This window comes from Ursus americanus, chromosome 2 (assembly GCF_024610735.1).
Source record: "Ursus americanus isolate L20-20 chromosome 2, mUrsAme1.1.p, whole genome shotgun sequence".
Taxonomy (NCBI): Eukaryota; Metazoa; Chordata; class Mammalia; order Carnivora; family Ursidae; genus Ursus; species Ursus americanus.
Genome location: NC_142128.1, coordinates 31,891,443 through 31,910,218, shown reverse-complemented (window position 1 = coordinate 31,910,218; position 18,776 = coordinate 31,891,443). Strand labels below are relative to the sequence as shown.

Here is an 18,776-nt window from a genome sequence, read left to right as displayed (position 1 = left end):
TTATCGTTTTCATGCTTGTTTGTTGTGTTGTCTGCTCTTGTCCTAGAATGTGAGCTCCAGAGGGCAGCTCACCTGTCCACTTTATTTGTTGCTGTGCCCTCTGTACCTTGCAAGGTGCCTGAACATAGTAGGTGCTCAATAAATGTTTGTGGAATGAATGATCCTCACCACAACTTTGCTTGTGTGCTTTATTCATTCCACAAATATGTACAGAGGACCCAGAGGGGTACTCAATAAAATGCTCAAAGTTCCTGCTCTGGGAAGTCTTGTACTTTAGTAAGTTTAAAAAAACTCCCTGGGCAGGGCTGTCTGGTGTGGTTGGGTGGTCCGTGCACTGCACAAATACACCCAAACAAGGGGGCAAATGAGGGCTGCAAACCAGTGTAGACTCTGCTTGCCAAGCTGTGAGTCCTGATGCGGAGCCGTGTCAGCCCAGTGGGGCACCTTTGTAATTATTAGCACAAAGAGATCTTCTGAGGTACATAAATTACTGTCCCCATTTCACAGATGTGACTTGCCTAAGGCCACACCCCTGTAAAGGAGGGAGTTGAAATGCAAACTCCCCTTTGGGTTTCTGTGGAAGGGTGGGTCTCCACGGGCACAGGCACAGTGTGCTGGGATTGCTCTCTGAGAGCCATTTCCTGGGTGGGAAGAGCGATGCCCAGAGCAATCAGGGAATCTGTCTGGAGTCATGCTGTACGTTGATGGCATGATTCCAATTTTACAGCATCTTTTATTTTTTTCTTTTGAAAAGATTTATTCACTTGTGAAAAAGAGTGAGCAAGAGAGACAAAGCATGAGCAGGGGTTAGAGGCAGAGGGAAGGGTACAAGCAGACTCTTCTGCTGAGCAGGAAGCCGGACATGGGGCTCGATCCCAGGACCCTGGGATCATGACCTGAGCCGAAGGCAGATGCTTAACCGACTGAGCCACCCAGGCACCCCTTGCCACATCTTTTAAATAAATCCTCAGGCCTCTCCCCCGTCACAAACCTCTCCCTTCGCCCGCTCACCTCTCTTCCTGGGCCTCTCAGGTGTGTTCTGTTCATAGCCCCTAGCTCCCTTTCTTAGCAGCACAGCAAGTCAAGGGGTGCTGGGCTGTTTTTTCTCTGGAGTCTGCAGGGGCTTGACCCTCCCTCACCTGTGTCCTCACCCACACAACGGAGCCAATCGTGCTTTGTGTAACGCGGTGCGTACACGAGGGTGCTTCGAGAAGCAGCAGCTCTGCAGAACTGAGAATCAGGGCTCTTTTCCTGTGAAACTGCAAGTCAACCCAACTTCATCCATTCACCTGCTCCTTCCCTCCCTCCCTCACTCCCTCGTGGCTAGTGGAGATCTCCTGGGGTGTGCTGTGTGCATGCAAGGGGATACCGTGCCTCCCGAGTCTCTGGGATCCGGGCCACTGAGCCTGGGCCGCCACGCCCCAGAAGCTGGCCCTTGCCTCTCTGGCTTGACTTACCCGCCAGCCTGGCTTGGGGGAATTCTCTGACTCTTCTGCCCTTTGCGAGGTCCTGCCTAAGGGCTCCTTTCCCGAATCTCAAAAAAAAAAAAAAAAAGGCAGGGCCCCCACAGGCTGGAGTTGCATACATGTTTTAATTGAAAGAAGTCAGCCTAAGTATTGCTTTTACAGGTTCATCAACATCAAGTATTCATACCCCTCACATTTTCAAAAATATTTCCGGCCAGAGGAGCAACGTGGCATGCCCCCGGCATGATGGACCAGTCTTGGCAACCTGATGAAGGACAAGCAACTTGAAATGAATAAGTCACACCCGACCCTCGGCCCCTGACACGATCCGTGGCTTCTTTTCCTTCTGACTTACTCCCTGAAATAGTCATTGCATCTAAGACCAGCCTCGGGCCCAACCCAGCCGGGCTGTGGGCTCCACTGGCATCAGACGGAGCTGGGAGTGGCTTCCGTGTGTGTCCGCAGTTTGAAGTATCCTCTCGCAAGATTAAGTGGGAGAAGCAGGTGCAGTTGGGGGTGAAGAGCGGGGAGGCAGACTCTGGCTGGGTTCTTGTAAACATCCATCGCAACTGCGAAAGGTCATAAGCCAAGGCAAGGCCATTTGTGCGACGCCGTGGGCGGGGGAGGTCTTCGGACGCCCCTGCCTTTCCCCTTGGTTAGGGGCAAAGGCCTTCTGGGCCTCCGCTTTCAGTTTCAATCTCTCCGCCCCACCCTCCTGGGTCCGGACGGAAACCTCTCTGTTGGCACGGAGCTTTCGGGGGAAGCAGGCCTACCGAGAAGGGAAAAGGGGTGTTACCAGCATGGAAGCGCTGTCCCGCAGTCCTCGCTTATTTGGTGGTGGCCTCAGGAGGCTCAGGGCGGGGCAGGGAAACTTCCTCTAAACCTTGCATTCGGGAGCCATCAGAAACCCCAGATGCAGGCTGGGTTTTAACTTTTATTAACTCTTTTTTAATGAATTTGCCTGATTTCTAAGGACTCTGGATGGGAAAGCCAGTGTAATTTCACTTGGAAGAGGAACGATGGCCCACACTTGGGAGGGAAGAGGGGGATCCTGGTATCTGAGGAAGGAGGGCAGTGTGCTCAGGGGTCACCCAGGGCCTGCGGCCAGGCCGACCTGAGCCCTGGGGCGGCTGAGCAAGCTCTAGTAGAGGGCGGGGCTTGGCAGCACCTCCCACCTTGCCCGGAAAATGTTTCGCAGGCTACCGGAAGGCTGTGGCCACAGCCAAGCTCCTCACCAGCCTCACTGCTCTGGTCCTCCTGGGACATGGTATCATCCATGGTGCCTGGCCCCTCGGCTGGTCCCATTTCCCATACTAGGTGCCAGGGGCTCTGTGGCATCTTCAGCTCCCACGCCCACCCGCCTGCCCCAGCTCTGTGCCTCACCACGGCCAGCCCGGACTACACCTTCTGCAAACATCATCATGCACCAAATGAAACTTCTATGTTAAATATGCAACGTGGACGGTCATTCACCAACATTTGGGGCAAAACAATTCTCCGAGGTGGGAGGCCGTTCTGGGCATTGCAAGACCGCTAGCAGCATCCCTGGTCCCAGACCACTAATGCCAGTAGCGCTCCGGGGCACATTGACAACCAAAAATGCACCCTCGCCCCATTTCCAAGGGGCACCGAGGGGGCAGAACTGCTTCTCTTGAGAACCATGCATCTCCCCAAGGTTCAGAGAAGCCAAGTGACCTGAGTTACACAACTATGACAGGCAGAGCTGGCACTGGACTGGTGACAATGGTAGAAACCATCACAATCGGGGAGCTGCCACTCCCTGAGCTCTTACCATGGGCCACGAGCCCAAGGCAGAGCCTGTGGATGCCTTGTGCCATTCCCTCTGCTCACCCCTCCGGGGCACGCTGACCTGCCAGCTTCCACCTGTAGGGACCTGCCTCCAAAGCCTGACTGGCCCCCAGGCTGCAAGTACAGGCAGAGCCAATGTCTCCCCAGAGCTGCCTTCCAACCAGGGATGACCAGGAAGGTGGTGGATCAATACCCCAGCTCCTGCACCCTGCAGCTGAGTCTCCAGAGTTCCTGAGCAGGACTGAGCTCAGGGCTGCAGTGGTGACCTACTGGATGACAGAACCCTCTCCTGTCTCACTAACCCACTCCCTACTGGTAGTCCTGGGATCACCTCCTGAATACACACCTTGCCCTTGAACCTTTGTCCCGGCGTCTGCTCCTGGGAGAGCAGACCTGAGATGGAGCCTTACACATGTCAGGTCATTCAGCTCTCCTAAAACTCCTGGAACGACACACTATTGGGATTCCATTTTACAGACAAAGACACTAAGGTCCAGACACAGTAAGTAACTTGTCCAGGATACTCAGTTCTCCAGGGCTTCATTCCACTGGAGATTTCCCACACTACCTAATTCCATACCTCCTGCATGCCAGGTCCTGAGCTGGGTGCTGGGGACCCCACGATAAACGTGGTCATGCTTTTGAGATACCCTGTGGTGAGCAATCACAGCCCAAGGTGATACACCCGACAGCAGGGAGTCCAGGGGATGAATGGAGCCCAGAGCCCGGGGAAGCCTGCATGAAGAGCATGCCAGGCAGGGGGCAGGCTGGTGACGAGGGCACAGCAGGCCCTAAAACCCCCTAAGGTTTGTACAGGGTGGGGGAAGGGAGCAAGAAGGCAGGCCATGGTAGGCACAGTTGGAGAGGGGAGGAGGGGCCAAGTCAGCCAAGTTTCTTGTGCTATCTGCCAGATTCACCTTCTAGAGGCCAGCTGGGAACACATCCTTCCACTGCTGAGACCTTCCCTGGCTCCCACTGTTGACACAGGCCGAGTCCTTGTGTCCCGGGGCCGCAACCCACCTCCCCACTGGACCTGGCATGGGGATGGGAAGCCAGGGCTGCGGCCAGAGCACTGGTGAGCCCAGCCCTCTCAAAAGGCATCCACGGTTCCCCCTCCCATCCCACAAGGAACCCCTGTGGGGGTCAGTGGTGGTGCTCTTGAGAGCAGGGCTCACTCCAGAGATCTCCAAGGCAGGGGTTCACACTTAAGCCCATTTCAGACTTGTGTGGATTGGGTGTCAGAGAGCACAGAATCACCCCCGGCATGGGGACCCACTCCTCTCCCAATCTTGATGTCTGCCACCAGCACGGGATCCAGACGAGTGTCAGTGGCTGGAACGTGTCTCTGACACGTGCCAATCTCCCATCTGAACGGGCCCAGGGCCCTGCAGGCGCCGGCTCCAGCTGGATCCACTGCTGCTCTCGGTTTTCACTGTGTTATCTGCAGGGTCAGCTTCTATTTATGGCAAGTGATGCCAGCTTCCCACTTCTGATAGTAATACAAAGTTCCTGTCCCTTCAGAGCATTACTTCACTTTAAAAAGAGCTCGTTTAAGGAAAACAATGACACAAATGAGAATTCAGACAACAGAGCAGGAATTGCTGAGCGTGGCAGATGGGGTTGGGGAACCCGGATCGGGGTCAGTCCCACTCCTTCCACAAAGGGCCCAGAAAGGGTGGGGACCCGCCCTAGGTCATACAGCAAGGTAAGGACCGCCCAGGTCACTGGGGCCTTGGCTGCAGCATGTCCTGAGACCACTCACCAGTGCCACCCACGGTGGCTGTTAAAGATCGGTCCCCTTGCTCCCTAACTGGCAAGTCTGGCCTCACAGCAAACCCCAGGGAGGGTCCTGAGACTCTGTCATGGGAGGGCTTTCTCCAGCCCCTCTACGTTACTGTGTGCCATCTGCTCTAACTCCTGGCCTAGCTCACACGCTCCTCAGAACAACCCTAGGAGGTGGGGCCAAGCAGGCTCATCACCGGGAATTTCAGACGGGGCTCAGAGAGGCTTCAGTAAATTGCTCAGGGCCTCCGGGCTTGTAAATGGCGCAGGCGGGATTTGAACCTTTGTGGTCTGATCTTAGGTTCATCTCTTTCCTCCCAGGCACCGAAAGCCTCGGGCTGAGAGCATCCTGGAGCCGCAGCTTGCAGAATCCAAAGCAGTGGGTTCTCCAACCTTCTACTATCATTAGAGCATGACAGACAATTCATTAGCCACTGGTTCCCCCCACCCCTTCTTTCTTTCTGAAACTGTAACCTTTCATTCCAGGCTACTCCGGAGAGCTGGACAGAGCGAGTGGCCAGCTGACTCATTTCTGTCATTAAGAAGGACAGCTGGGCAAAGGATCCATTTTAAGAAGCAACGTCTCGGCTCACTGCCTCTGGCGAGAGGCTGCCTAGTTTGCGATGGGCCCTTGGGTCTTGGGGTGCTGGTGGGCGACGCTCTGGACATGCTGCAAAACTCTCCTTTGAGACTCTTGTCTTCCCACGGTCCTCCTCGGGGAAAGTCAGGGCAAGGTCGATCTGGGGGAATCCTGGCTCTGCCCCTTCCTAGCTGTGTGGCCTTAGCAAGTTCTCTCTGGGCCTATTTTCTTCATCTGAAACAGGAGAACAGCGCCCACCTCGTTGGGCCGTTTGTTGTGAGGATGATATGAAATCACGTGCCTACAATACACGGGCATCAATACCTAGCAGCCCCTCCCCTCCTTCCACCTGTTCGCAGCTAGCAAACACACCAGGCAGGGGGCCTCTGCAGTGCTGGGGGGCTGCTGGAAACAGGAGTCCTGTCGCCCTCCAGAGACCTTGCGTGCTGGAAACCCACTGCTCATTCCTCTTTCCCATGCACCAACTGACCAATTCAAGTGGCTAAAGACAGATGTCACCCTGAGCCAATTGGCCCTGTGTGTCCACCATCGTCTCAGTGATGGGCTGTGTGGCAGAAGGACCTCTGCCCTGGCTAGTCCAAGAGTTCACAGCCGGAGGGGGATGGGAAAGGAGATGCTGCCCGGCTGCTTGGGTACCTGATGGAAGTCAGTGTTCTGGAGAAACCAGGACCCATTTCTCAAAGCCGCATTCTGCTTTACGTGTCAGCTGCTGACGCTCACCAGCCACGGGTTTTGTGAAGATTCCTGGTTCAGAACGTGTCTCCAGCTGGTTGGTGCCTCAGACTTACTGAGGCCCTTCTGAAGGGCAGTGTTTGCCCATAAGTCTTGCCACACCTGAGAACTGCCCGGACGATTATTTATTTAGTACTTTATATCAATGAACCTTTTTTTTTATCTCCAAATTTTTAAAAGGAACCTTTACATCACCGTAATGAATAAAAAACAGAATCATTTGTCATAAACAGAAGGCAACGCTAAAAACAAATAGGATGAAAATGAAACCATTAGCTCTAGCCAGATACCCCTGGCCTGCAACACTGAGCCTGGGCCTGGTTTCTCTGGTCAAATGGAGAAGTAGCAGGTGCCCAAGAGTGACAGAGCATCAACAGCCTGGCCACACTCTGCTTCGGTGGCCTCACGTGTGGCAAAGGACCTCACTCGAGGAAGCACTGGGAGTGTGGCTAGGAGGACAACTGGCCACCTCATGGCTGGGTATCTGGGATGAGTCACTGAACGTCCCCGAGCCTCAGTTTTCCTCCCTGTATAATGGAGCTAATGAGCCCTGCCTCGCCTGCTTTGCAGATGACACTTAGGGGAAGCTGGGAGATGTGGGAGACATAGTTTATTTTTAACCACCCAGCCAAGACCCCTGCCAGGAAGGAATCCCAGGAATGAGGCCTTCCCCTTCTGTGGGGAAGTAGAGCTCACTCCCAGCCCCTCCCCAGTCTCTGGGCAGGGGATGGCAGCTGTGATGTCATCAGCATGAGCTGGACTCACCAGGTACCAGTTATTGTCTGTTTCCAAAAGTAGAGGTGAGGTCCCGGAACCCATCCCAGATCACCCTTTGCCTTAAAGGCACAGACACATCCTCCTTGGTAATGGGCCCCTGAGAGGAGGAGGCAAGCATCCAAAAAAAGGGGAGGGTTCCCGGGCTGAGTCCCCTCTGGGTCTGACACACCATCAACACAGCATCATTTATGAAGGGCTATACGCCATTCTTTTAAAAATAAATTCACATAAAAAAGATTTTTGAAAAACAAAGTACTAACACTAGTGGATTTAATCATAACTACAAGTTACAAAGGGAGAAATAATTTTATAGTGGAGAGACCTGGCAGACACCACCCTAGCCAAGCCATCAAAGTTACCATCACCAGCGGTGGGACAGACAGACGTCACTTGTCTCCCAGATACCCTGCACTCATTTCTCTGCGGGGGTTCCTGCCAACAATGCATCATCTGAGCCTAATCACAAGAGTACATCAGATAAACCCAAATGGAGACAGTCCAGAAGATACCAGACTTGTACTCCTCCAAAATGTCAGTGTCACGAAAGATGAAGACAGAGTGAGGAGGTCAGGATTGAAGGCAACGCGAGAGACAAGAATTAAAGCAAAGGGTGACCTGTGTGATGGGATCCCAGACCTCAACTCTACGTTTTTATTGGGACAATTGGTGAGATCTGAAGAAAATCGGTCATAGGCTTGCATCAAGTGTTAAATTGCTGATCTTGACAACTGTACTGCGGTTATGGAAATGAATGTCCTCGATCTAAGAAACTATACAGTGAAATATTTAGGAGTAAAGGAACGCAATGTTAGCAATCGTTTTCAAGTGGTTCCGAAAAATGGCTAAACACGTACACATATGTGTATATACACACGCACGTAAACAGCATGGGCACACACTGTCTACATGAACAAATGTGGCAAAATGTAAATCCGTACAACTGGTGACTCTGGGTGAAGGGTGGGGGGACTTCCTTGCACTCTTCTTGCAACTTTTGTATACTTGTGAAGTGATTTCAAAATACAGTTTTATTTAAGAAACTCAGCAAAAAGGAGTGAGGTCTATGCAGCAGGCCTGGCAGAGCCGTGAGCACTATTCCAAGGTGGGATTTGGGAGCCCCTTCCTGGAGCCCCCCTGCAGCCCCTGCAAACCCAGCACTGGGTTGGGGGGCTCAGCTGTCTCACTCAGCTTTGCTACCCTGGCCCCTCACTCCTCCTTTCTGGGCCTCAGCTGCCTCTCCCTTTAACTGTGATCTTGATTTCCCACAAGCAAGCTAAGCTTTCGGAAGTTCTGGGGGAAAGACAGAGGTAAACCAGGAATACGAATGGTCAAGTTGAGAGGAGCCCTTAATTTCCTTGACACAAGGACCGTGAGGGTCTTCCTTGGATGAAACCTTCAGTTTGCATAACTCGGGGCCAAGGGAGCTGAACCCCTGGCATCTCAGCTGTTTTGAGACCCCTAACGGGGCCTTCTCCTGGCCACAGGGGCAGCCAGCACCCGAGCACCCTGTGGCCAGCACGCTTCCAGGTGAGCCTTGTGCTAGGACAGAGCTGGAAAGTCAGCCAGGCCCAGGGTGCACCTGCCTCCCCTTGCCACCATCACCTATCTCTTGTCTGGACCACAGCTACGGGAGACCGACTCATTTCCCTCACCTGCCCTGACCGCTCTCCTTCCCCTCACTCCCCACAGCTCTACCAGCTGCCTGTGGGCTCTCCCGTGACTTCAATCTATGGTCCATGTCCCTGCAGAAGGTCTGGGATTCTGAGCAGGGCAGTGACGTGCCAGCCGGGGTGTTCTGCTGCCGGCACAGGCTGCAGACTGGGATGGCGGGGCCAGGGTCAGAACAGATCAGAAGGACCAGCTGCGGCACCGAGTCAGGGCCCGGAAGCCGGGAGACCCTGTGGTAAGTAGACTGATGGGGCCCGTTTCCTTGGCTCTGTATCCGAGCTACACCAGGCCCTCCCGACCCAGCAGCAACGTTCTGCAGTCTCTCCATTTCCGCTGCACAAAGGCTCTCTCCCACAGCCCTCCCTGTGCCAGGAACGGGGACAGATCGATCCAGCTGCTCTGCCCCCGCATCGGAAGTGCTGGGATGTGAGGACTCTCCCTGGCTCCCAGGCCAGCCGCAGTGGCCCTCTCTCCTGCGAAGGAGAGAGCTCCTGATTCCCCACTTCCTGCTCCCGGGCAACGATGACAACTCTAGGAAAATCGCGGAGCCACGGCTCGACGGGGCTCCAGATCTGGTGGACTGTGGAGATCACAGGCCACGGGAAAGGTGTCCTGAGGGTCCCAGGCAGGAGGACAGAGTGGGAAGTCTGTCCTGGTGGTCCCCACCTGAACCCACCCAGCACTCAGGCAGGCAGTCCTCTTCAGCTCATCCTGGGTTGTAAGTATCCATGCATGTGTGCACGTGCAGGTTTATACTTACAAGGGCCCGAGTGTACACACTCCCCACTGTATCTGACCGTTAATGCTAGCAGCGGTTAATATTAATGTATCACTCACTGCACACAGGAAGGTCTGCGAGCTTTACGTACATCTCCCTTAATCCTCACGAGGAGGAATATTATCGCACTCTTTAGAACACTGACACACAGGGAGCTACAGAACATGCCCAAGGGCAGCCAGGACTGGGATTTGCACCAGGTTCTTGTTCCTTACCCCAACCCTAATACTGCCTCCTTCAGTAAGGGCTCAACAGATGTTGGGTGGACCGTACCGTGTGGGCACACACCCAAAAGAAAAAAGAACGAGAGCAAGTGAGTGCACCACCCCAGTCCCCACTGCCTGGCATGCCCCACACCCTTAGTCAGTGCTTCCATGACCTTCTCGTGCGTAACATGAGAATACGTCCACCTGAGAACGAGCCAGAAAGAATGAGATCTGACTACGGATGCTTCTCTGCTTACAGAAAGGGGCCCAGAGCTGAGGTCCAGTCAGACCATTTCTAGAGCTTTCCCAAAGGCTTGTCCTGCTGCTGGTCACCCCTCCCCTCCCCCAGGCTGGGCTTCCCTGGTCCTGGGGCCAAGATTGCCTCGGCCTGGCTTCGGGAGTGGGGAAGAAGGAATGCTGTGCGTGGCTTCCCCACTTCTTCTGGCTTGAGTATCTCCCCCAGCCCCTGGCCTCCCTGCCTCCCAGCTCGGGCCCAGGCACTCTGACAGCTTTGCAAGGCAGGGTGTCCCTGAGACACGCTTCCTGGCGTTTCTGCACAAACAGCCTTCGCTGCAAAGTTTGTCGAAGCATTTGGGCTTCAAGTCTGCCAATGTTTTCATTTGGAAGGGGAAGTGTTTCTGTTGATGTGGTGAAGAGATAAAATAAGACATTCTTCACCAAGTTACACTGTCTCAAAGTCAAGCGCTTGGCTTGGAGGCAGAGATTCAGTTTAGGATCTGCTAGGCCTAGCACAGGGCCTGGTAGAAGAGCAGGCAGAAGCAAAGTTTGTTGAATGGCTGACTGAGCGAACACACAAAGGGCCTAGAACCAGGCATGGTCCATGATCAATACTCAGTCCAGATTTTGAATGGACTCCACAGGTTCTACCTTCAAAAGGTGTTCTCAGTCTGTTTCTCCATCTTCAGCAACCTTGCCCCATCCAGGCCCCCTTTACCTCCAGCCTGAGCGACTAAACAGCTCCTCACTGGCTTCCCCCATTCCATTCTTGCCCTGACAGCCATTCTGCCTACAACTGCCAGGGTCATCTCTGCAAAATGTGAATTGAAATTGTGTCATCTCCTGCTTCAGGCCTTCTGATGGCTTCCCATTGCTCATGGCCATGGCCTCCCAGGTCCTGTAGGGTCTGGCCTCACCTGCCCCACAGGCCTCTCTTGGGGCTGCTCTTTAGCCTCACTGGCCTCCTTTTGGTTGCTGTAAAAACCAGTTCTCCTACCCCACAGCCTTGGCATTAGTGATTCCCTCTGCTTCGAATGCTTTTCCCCAGATCTTCCGTCTGGCTCCTTCTACCAATTTAGGGCTCAGCTCAAATGTGTCATCTCCTCAAAGAGACCTTCTCTGACCCTCCTTTCTAATGCAGCCCATTTCTGTTCTTCAGCTTTGCTCAACAGACATTTATTGAGTGCCTACTAGATTCCAGGCACTCTTCTAAGCACCAAGAAAGCAGCAGGAACTCACTAGGGATGCCCAGGTCCTTCCTACATGTTCTCATGGCTCTCAAAAAATCTGATCATCTTGTTTGGGAATCTCCTTGTCTTTTCTCACCAAGTGCCAGGAGGTCATGCCTAAGTCTCTCTTGTTCACTGTGTTCACCCAGGGGGCACAGTGTGTACTCCGTAAACATTTGTTCAACCCAAGAACGGGTGGATGGATGGATGGCAGGCAGACAGGTGGGCAAGGAGACTGGGTAGGTATGCAGGGCAGCTGACCCATTCTCCACCTGGCACTTGGTTCTTGCTAAGGTCTCACTGAGCTCAAATGAAGCTTTTATCAAAGAAATCTCACTGTCCACCTCTCAGGGGGAGCCCCCAGCTTCAGCACCACTACCAGCAGGTCCTGCCCCACCCTGCATTCCCTGACTATGGTCACTTGGCAAAGGCAGCCCACAGAGGAGGGGAGTTAACTCAGCCTGCTTGGGGAAAGTGGCATTAGTGTCTGTCTTCTAGAAAGAGCTCCTGCCACCTCAGTATCCTCCCTTCATTGCCATTCAGGCCCTGTGCCTAGTGACACTGCACACTGTCTAGTGGAAAGGCTCAGCCAAAGAGTGTCTGCAAGTCCTACGAACGCTCACCAGACCCAAAAGCCTGCCTACCCCCTCCTCCCCATCTTGTTCAGCTGCCTCTCTTCCAGCTCTGAGACTTCGGCCAGGTCCCTCTCCTTCCTGGACCTTCATTTCCCTCCCATCAACACACAAGGTGGGGCAGGACACACAGCTTCCTGGTTACAGCCTAGAGGCAGGACTTGAACACCTCAGTGCAAAGATCCTGTGGTCCCTACTCCTGCTGGCCCAAGAGCTCCTTAAGGCCTTGCAAACACTGCAGGCAAAGCCAGCCCCAGTCTGCCTGGTCTGCAAAAGCAACTTGCGAAACTGGCAGCCCTTGCAGCCCTTGCAGATGCGAGCTGCAGAACTGCCGAGCTGGGGCACCCTGAAACCCGACTCCCAAGAAGCAGCAAACGCAACGCCAAAAGGAAGTGCAGACTTTGCTGAAGGAGGTTTCTCCTCTCACTGCTTCAGCCGGGGCCCTTGCCCTTGCTCTCGAGTCTCCACCCACTCCCCCAAGGGCCACAGGACAAAGATGGTCACTGCCTGGCTTGCTATCTCTTCCGACACTCCAAATTCTTATCTTTCCAGAACTATGGGAATCCCCAGAAAGCCAAGGTCACCATCAAGCCAGACTGAGGCAGAAGGGAGGAGCTGACAGCTCTGCCTCAAAGCGATCTGGGTGCAAAGGCTTTTCCACCAGCTGTGGCAAACACCACTTAGGCTCTGCCTCCCTTCCCCTCTTCAACAACTGTCACCTTCATCAGGGAAAGCTTGCCAGCCCCAGCTAAAGGCCTAACAGGGGTTTGGCCATTCCTGGCATCCAAACAGACCTCCAGGAGCCTGGGGGAAGGGTGTGTGTCCGGTCTGGAGATGCCAGCCTCTTCGCCAGCGCCCCAACCCACCCTCATCTGTCGCAGAGAGAGCACTTACAGGTCTTGGAGGCCGGAGAGGGCCTCGTCCTGGGGATCCCATCCCTGGCCCGACGATGCCCCCAACCAGCAGCGGCGGCATGATTTGGGCGGCTGGTCCAGGCCGAGGGGTGCGGACGGTAGCCAAGCCTACTCCAAGTAACCATCGAAGACATCGAGCTCCGAATCGGCATCGTAGAGGCCCGAGCCGGGGTCGGAGAGCACGCCGAGGTCCACGAGCGCCTGGTCCATGTCCTCGGGCAGGAAGACGAGGCCCACGTTGAGGACAATGTACTCCATGAGGAAGGCGTAGTATAGGATCAGCACATTGACGAAAAACAGGCCCACGTAGAACATAGAGGGCAACAGCGACGGCGGCACGTAGGGGACCAGGGGGCCCAGCGCGTCCAAGTGGGCCGCGACCCGGGCGCCGGGCATGCAGGGGTCGGCGAGGGCGGCGGCCCGGCGATCCCAGCGATCTCAGCCGCTGCGGCGCCTGGGCGGCCGGCAAGGGGTCAACTCAGCCATCCAGGGGCGCCCCGGGGGCTCGACCCAGGCCGAGCTCGGCCCCGGCGGTGTCCCCGCCGGTGTACGGCGGCCTCTGCGGAAGCGACCCTGCCCCTGAAACGTGCCCGGCGGGGTCCACGCACCCCCAGATGTGCCCACACGGTCCTCCCGATCCGCTCAGCTGCCAGGCAGGCCCCCCACTGAGGTGGCCGGCCGCTGCCCGGCTCCTCCGACGCGCCTCGCTCGCGCTCACAGGCCCTCCCAGCGCCGGCGGGGACCCCACCGCGTCTCAGCGTCGAGGGCCAGTCCCGGCGGCGGTCTCTCCAGCCCCGCCCGGCAGTTGCTCGAGCCCCCTCCGCGCCCCCGCAGGCCCAGCGCCCATGGCTGCGGCCGCCGCGTCGCCCTCCTGGTCGCGTTCCGAGCACCGCCTCCGGAGCGGCCCCGCGTTCATTGGCCCTCTCCACTCCCGCGCTCATTGGCCCGAGACGTCCGGGGGCGGTACCGCTTCGCTCCGCCCCTCTGGGACGCCGGCCTCTGAGCTGCCTCCCCGGTTCCGGGCTCCGCCCAGGTCTCAAATGCAATTGGCTCTGCGAATCCCCCACGGAGTGGCGGGAGGGGAAAGAGACCCAACACAGTTCAAAACTAGACGTATCCTAAAGGTTAAGAGAGCTCAAGGAAACACTGAGCTTCGTCAGCAGCCCCCCCGCCCCGCCTTGGACTTGGATATGGCCTCTTTGGGATTCAGTTTACCTGTCAAAAGGAGGCAGTGGGGGGGGGGGTGTGAATTTACCAGTGAAAATCTCGGACTTTCCAAAGTGGCAATTTTCCGTGGTGGGGAAGATTGATCAGTGCCTCCTTCAGTTCTCCGAATTCTGGATGTCAGAAGGACCGCCCACTGCGAGGATGTGCATAACAGGGTTCAGGGACACCCGAATAAAGAGATTCCCAGGCAGGTCAGACCTGCAGCCGTGGGGTTGCTTGTTTTTGCTTTGTAAACCGTGTTGGTAAACAGGACGTGGTTAAACATGGAAACAACCAAGAAATACATAGAAAAGTGAGTCTTGCACTCGTTGATTCCGCTTTTCATGAGCAACTCTTGTATATCCTTCAGGAGACTGATCTTGCCCAAAGTGCCTTCCAGAGCAGTTCGACAAACATTTATGATTTTTAAAAGATTTCGTTTTTAAGTAATCGCTACACCCGAAGTGGAGGTTGAACTCACAACTCCAACAGCAAACGTCGCATGCTCTGCTGACTGAACAGACCTTTAAGTCTCAGGTCACACTGAGCTGGGTGCTTTTCAGACATTGCTTAATTGCAGCTAGACGTGTCTGGGTAGTGTGCTACCTCTTCTTACAGATGAGGAAATCTAGGGCCAGAGAAAAGGGAGGGCCCAGGAAGATGCTAGGGCTCTGTGTGCTTGGAGATCAGACCTGCCCTTTTTTCTCCATTACTGTCTCCTTGCCCCTTTAGACGAATTACAGAGGAAACCGTTAATTCTCCAACTGCTGAAGGTGAAGCAAACCTTCATTCCGTCACTCATTCACTCTGCCAGTATTTGTTGAGCACCAGTGATGTGCCAAACTTTGTGCTAGGCAGCAGGGAAAACATGGGCCCTTAGACCGACTCTGAGCAGAGTTAATGGGACACAGTAGGCCTTAGATAACTGTGCGGGGTAGAAAGGAATGAATGAATGGTGAACAGGGCAGTCTTGCCTCCAAGGAGCGTCTCAATCCTACTCCAGGATGGAAATTTAAATATATCTAATAGGCTCATGTGGGGAGTTGGGTGTTTCTTTTCTCCTTTTCTTCTTCTTAATGTCATAGTTTTGGGAATTGCTTGGATTTTGGGTGAAGACTAGAGAAATCCTCTGAAAGCGCCGGACGTTCAGTTTTGGTACACTGTTACCTGAAGGCGTTTCAAAATCTATTTTTTAAGTTGAAGTGGAAAAAGAAAAAAAAAGCTGTAAGGACAGTCCAGACCATTACCGATTTGACACAGATTAGCTTACTGGGGCATAAAATGAGGGTGCCAGGGTTTGAACCACACACTTCCTAGCTGCATGACCTTGGGTAGGACAACCGCTCTGTGATTTTCCCCCGTGGGTAGCCTGGGGATGATCGTACCCTCCGCATAGGTTGGTTGTTAGCCTTAAATAGCAGTATATGTAAGGTGCTCAGGACGGTGGCACATATTATACGCCATGCAATAGCTGTTCTTATTCTTATCATATAAGCTAAAGATTGTAAACATTGCGGTTACTTTTAAGCACCCATCTTCACCGATTCCCTCCTCAGGGCTGCGCGCACAGGTTTCCCGTTCCCGCCCACCGTCCGATACTGCGGGCTCTCCTCCTTCTTCTCTCGCTCCTCCTCTTCTCCGAGGCCGCAGGCCCGCAGTTGCGCGATGCACGCCGGGCTCTGTAGTTCGTCCGCAGAGTCCTGTCGGCGGGGGCCTCGCGGGCGAACTGCATTTCCCAGCGTTTCTCGCGGCGGCGGCCGTAAAGCGCGGCGGTCGAACGGCCGGTTCCGGCTGAATGTCAGTGCGGAGCTGTGCGCCGGGGAGGAAGGTGGTTGGCGGTCCCTCTGCCACCTCCGCCGCTGCCTCCTCCGCTTGTGCTGCCACTGCGGGCGCCCGGCCGTTCGGCCGCTCGGGCATGAGACCGTGAGGCGGGCAACGGGTCGGGGCCGCCGACATGTTTGGCCGCTCGCGGAGCTGGGTGGGCGGGGGCCATGGCAAGTCTTCCCGCAACATCCACTCCTTGGACCACCTCAAGTGAGTGTATTGGGGACTGAGGGGGGCAGGCCGCGGGGCTGGACGTGGGGATGGGGGCGCATAGCCCCGGGCCGGGGGGCGCTGCAAGGTGTGAGAGCGAGGTGGAGGGCGGAGAGAGACGCCCGGGAGAGGCAGTACCACAGTTAAGAGTGAGGGCTCCGGAGTCAAGGCGCCTGGGATTGAACCCTGACACCGTCGCTCCTCGCTGTGTGACCTTGGGCAAGTGGCTTAGCTTCTCGGAGTCTCAGTATCCCCATTTGTAAAGTAAGGGGAGAGATTTCAGTTTACGGATGCGCACACTTCGTTGTTGCCGGGGGCAGCGGTGGGCACCAAGCTTCCGGGGGTGGTACTTCTTAGGCTGGACAGCTTAGGGCTCAGAGATCTGGACCTGGGAGCCAGACAGATTGGGATTCCACTCTAAGTGTGTGAACTTAGGCCTCCGTTTCCTCAGTTGTAAAGTGGATATAGTGACAGCACCTACTCCCTTTGATTGTTTGGAGGGTTGGGTAAGGGAATGCACGTAAAACTGGAAGCATGTACAAGTGTTCAAGAAAGGGCAGTCGTTTAAAATTTTTTTTTGGGGGGGAGTCTGAAGAGGGGACTATCAGAAGTAGAGCTCTGGGGGAGGACAGGTGGCCATTGTGGTCCTGGGAAGCAGGAGTCCACAAAATGGCCTTGCAGTCAGACCTGCATTCAAATCCCGATTCTACCGCTTAATGGCTGTGTGACCTTGGACAAATTACTTCACCTCCTTGAGCCTCTGGTTTCCCATCTGCAAATAGGGATGGTATACACTGTGCAAGGATTTAATAATGTTGTGCATGGAAAGAGATCGATCCAGTGTCTCTTACACAGTAGGTGGCTAATGTTCGTAGCTGTGTTTATCAGCTAGGTAAGGCCTTCCCAGACCACCCTACCTAAAGTGCTTCCCCACTTCAATTCCTTTCCGTCTGATCTTTCTCTTGATTTCATTCAATGTATATCTCCACTACCTTCATTTACCCTGTTTGTTTTCATTCCTTTTCTGTCTGCTCCTAAACTGGTACTTCCAGGAGAGCAAAGACCCCTTGTTCTGCTCACAGCTGTATTTCCAGCATCTAGCACTAGTGCCTGGCACACAGTAGGAGCTCAGTGGCTACTGAAAGAGTGGAAAAAAGAGTGAATTGGGGACAGGGGCAGAGCATGCAGACAAACCCAGGATTTTTTTTTGGTGGGGGGGAGGCGTTGGAAAATAGAGACTTTTTGGAGGGAATGACTTCAGGGAGGAAAATCTAGTGTGTGTGTGTGGGGGGGGCAGTTGGGTAGGGAGTAGGAAGTCCTTTGGTGGTAAGAAACAGACTGGTTTCCAGAGGGAGGTCGGAAAATTACTAATGGGAAGGAAGAAGGATGGAGGGGAGAGGCAGGGAGCTGTAGAAGAAAGACAGGGGCCCAGGGAAAGGATTGGTGGGAGGGAAATTAGATGGGGCTTCTCATTTGGCCAGGGGTCAGGGTGCTTTGCTTCTCAGCTGTGTCTTTTCTAGCATGGAACAGGCATTTCATAAATTTTTGTGGGTCTCACAGAGTGGGGAGGCAGGAGGGATCAGTATGTAGTAAGGAATGATTTTAGGGGAGTGATGAGAGAGGACACATGGAGAAGAGAAGCACAGAACAGGGTGGGGGTGTGTAGGGAAGCCAGGAATCTTAAATGGGAGGGCAGCTGGACTGGAAAGGGAGAGGCAGAGGGATTTCAGGAATTTAGGGAGTGGGTGGATGTGGCTGAGAAGGGGAGGATGGTTTAACTGAAGGAGGTTGGGCCTCTCGCCAGTATCCAGGCACCTGCAGGCTTTCACCTAACTGCCTGCTTCCAGCCCTTGTAGAGTACTTTAATAACTATTGAATGCATTGTTTTTTGGCGCCAGGTACTTACGCAGGACTTCCTGTGTGTTGTTTCCTTTAGTCCTCACAAGTCTGTGAGTTATAGGAACTGTTATTGTTTTCCATTTTATAGAAGTGGAAACTAAGGTTCAAAGAGGTTAAGTCACTTGCCACAAGGTGACACCAACTGAAACGGTCAAAGCCAGGATCTGACTTCAGTGCTCGTACCCACAGTCTATGATAGCACTGTCTTTCTGAATGAAACGGCCTAAGTCAGTTTGGGAGGACTTTCAGCTTGGTTGAGTCTCTGCTGGAGGGGGCATCTTCACCCTCCAGCCAGCCAGGGAATGGTAAAGGTTCTCAGATTCTGTTGAAGTATCTGGGAACTGCCCAGGTTCCTTGTTTAGGTTAAAAGGCCATTGGGTGCTTTTGGAAACCCGAGCTGCCTGTCCTGGGTCAGGCAGATCAGCTTAATCCATATTACAGTCTGAGGAGCCTGGAAATTTGCATACTGCTGTGCGGCTTAGAAGATCCCAGAATGACTTGGAGAAGAGTGTCCTGAACAGCTAGTGCTCACCCCAGTGCTTGTGATGTTCTTCATTTGGCTCTGATAGTAAACATCTTGGGACTTAGGTACAGAACAGCTCATTCCCTGAGGGAGTTCGCAGGCTGGTGGGGGAGAGAGCCATAATGCCAGTGACTGTACAGCTTGACAAGTGCTGGGATCTCTGTAGGTTCAGGGTTCTGTAGGAACCCTTGGAAGCCTTCCGGGGGGAGGCAACACCAGAGCAGACTCTTGAAAGACAAGCAGGAGCCATGATGTGGGGCTGCAGGATGTGGGAGGGAAACCC

General features: G+C 54.4%; 2 protein-coding genes across 9 annotated transcripts in view; one reads left to right on the top strand and one right to left on the bottom strand.

Annotated features, from left to right (window-relative positions):
• Positions 1-1,572: 1,572 nt before the first annotated feature.
• Positions 1,573-13,732, bottom strand: DEXI (Dexi homolog). Its single transcript, XM_045784299.2, has 2 exons — positions 12,812-13,732; positions 1,573-2,235 (listed from the first exon to the last, which is right to left on the bottom strand). Exon 1 carries the CDS (start codon positions 13,225-13,227, stop codon positions 12,940-12,942), a length of 288 nt encoding a protein of 95 aa, XP_045640255.1. The 5' UTR covers positions 13,228-13,732; the 3' UTR covers positions 1,573-2,235; positions 12,812-12,939.
• Positions 13,733-15,816: 2,084 nt separating this feature from the next.
• Positions 15,817-18,776, top strand: part of CLEC16A (C-type lectin domain containing 16A) — a 201,455-nt gene continuing 198,495 nt past the window's right edge. For all 8 annotated transcript variants that reach the window (XR_006777240.2, XR_006777241.2, XM_045784362.2 and 5 more), the window contains exon 1: positions 15,817-16,071. Coding sequence is in view for 6 of the 8 variants with exons in the window: in XM_045784362.2 (XP_045640318.2) it covers positions 15,992-16,071 (80 nt within the window). In the remaining 2 variants the exon portion in view is untranslated. The remainder of the gene's footprint in view (positions 16,072-18,776) is intronic.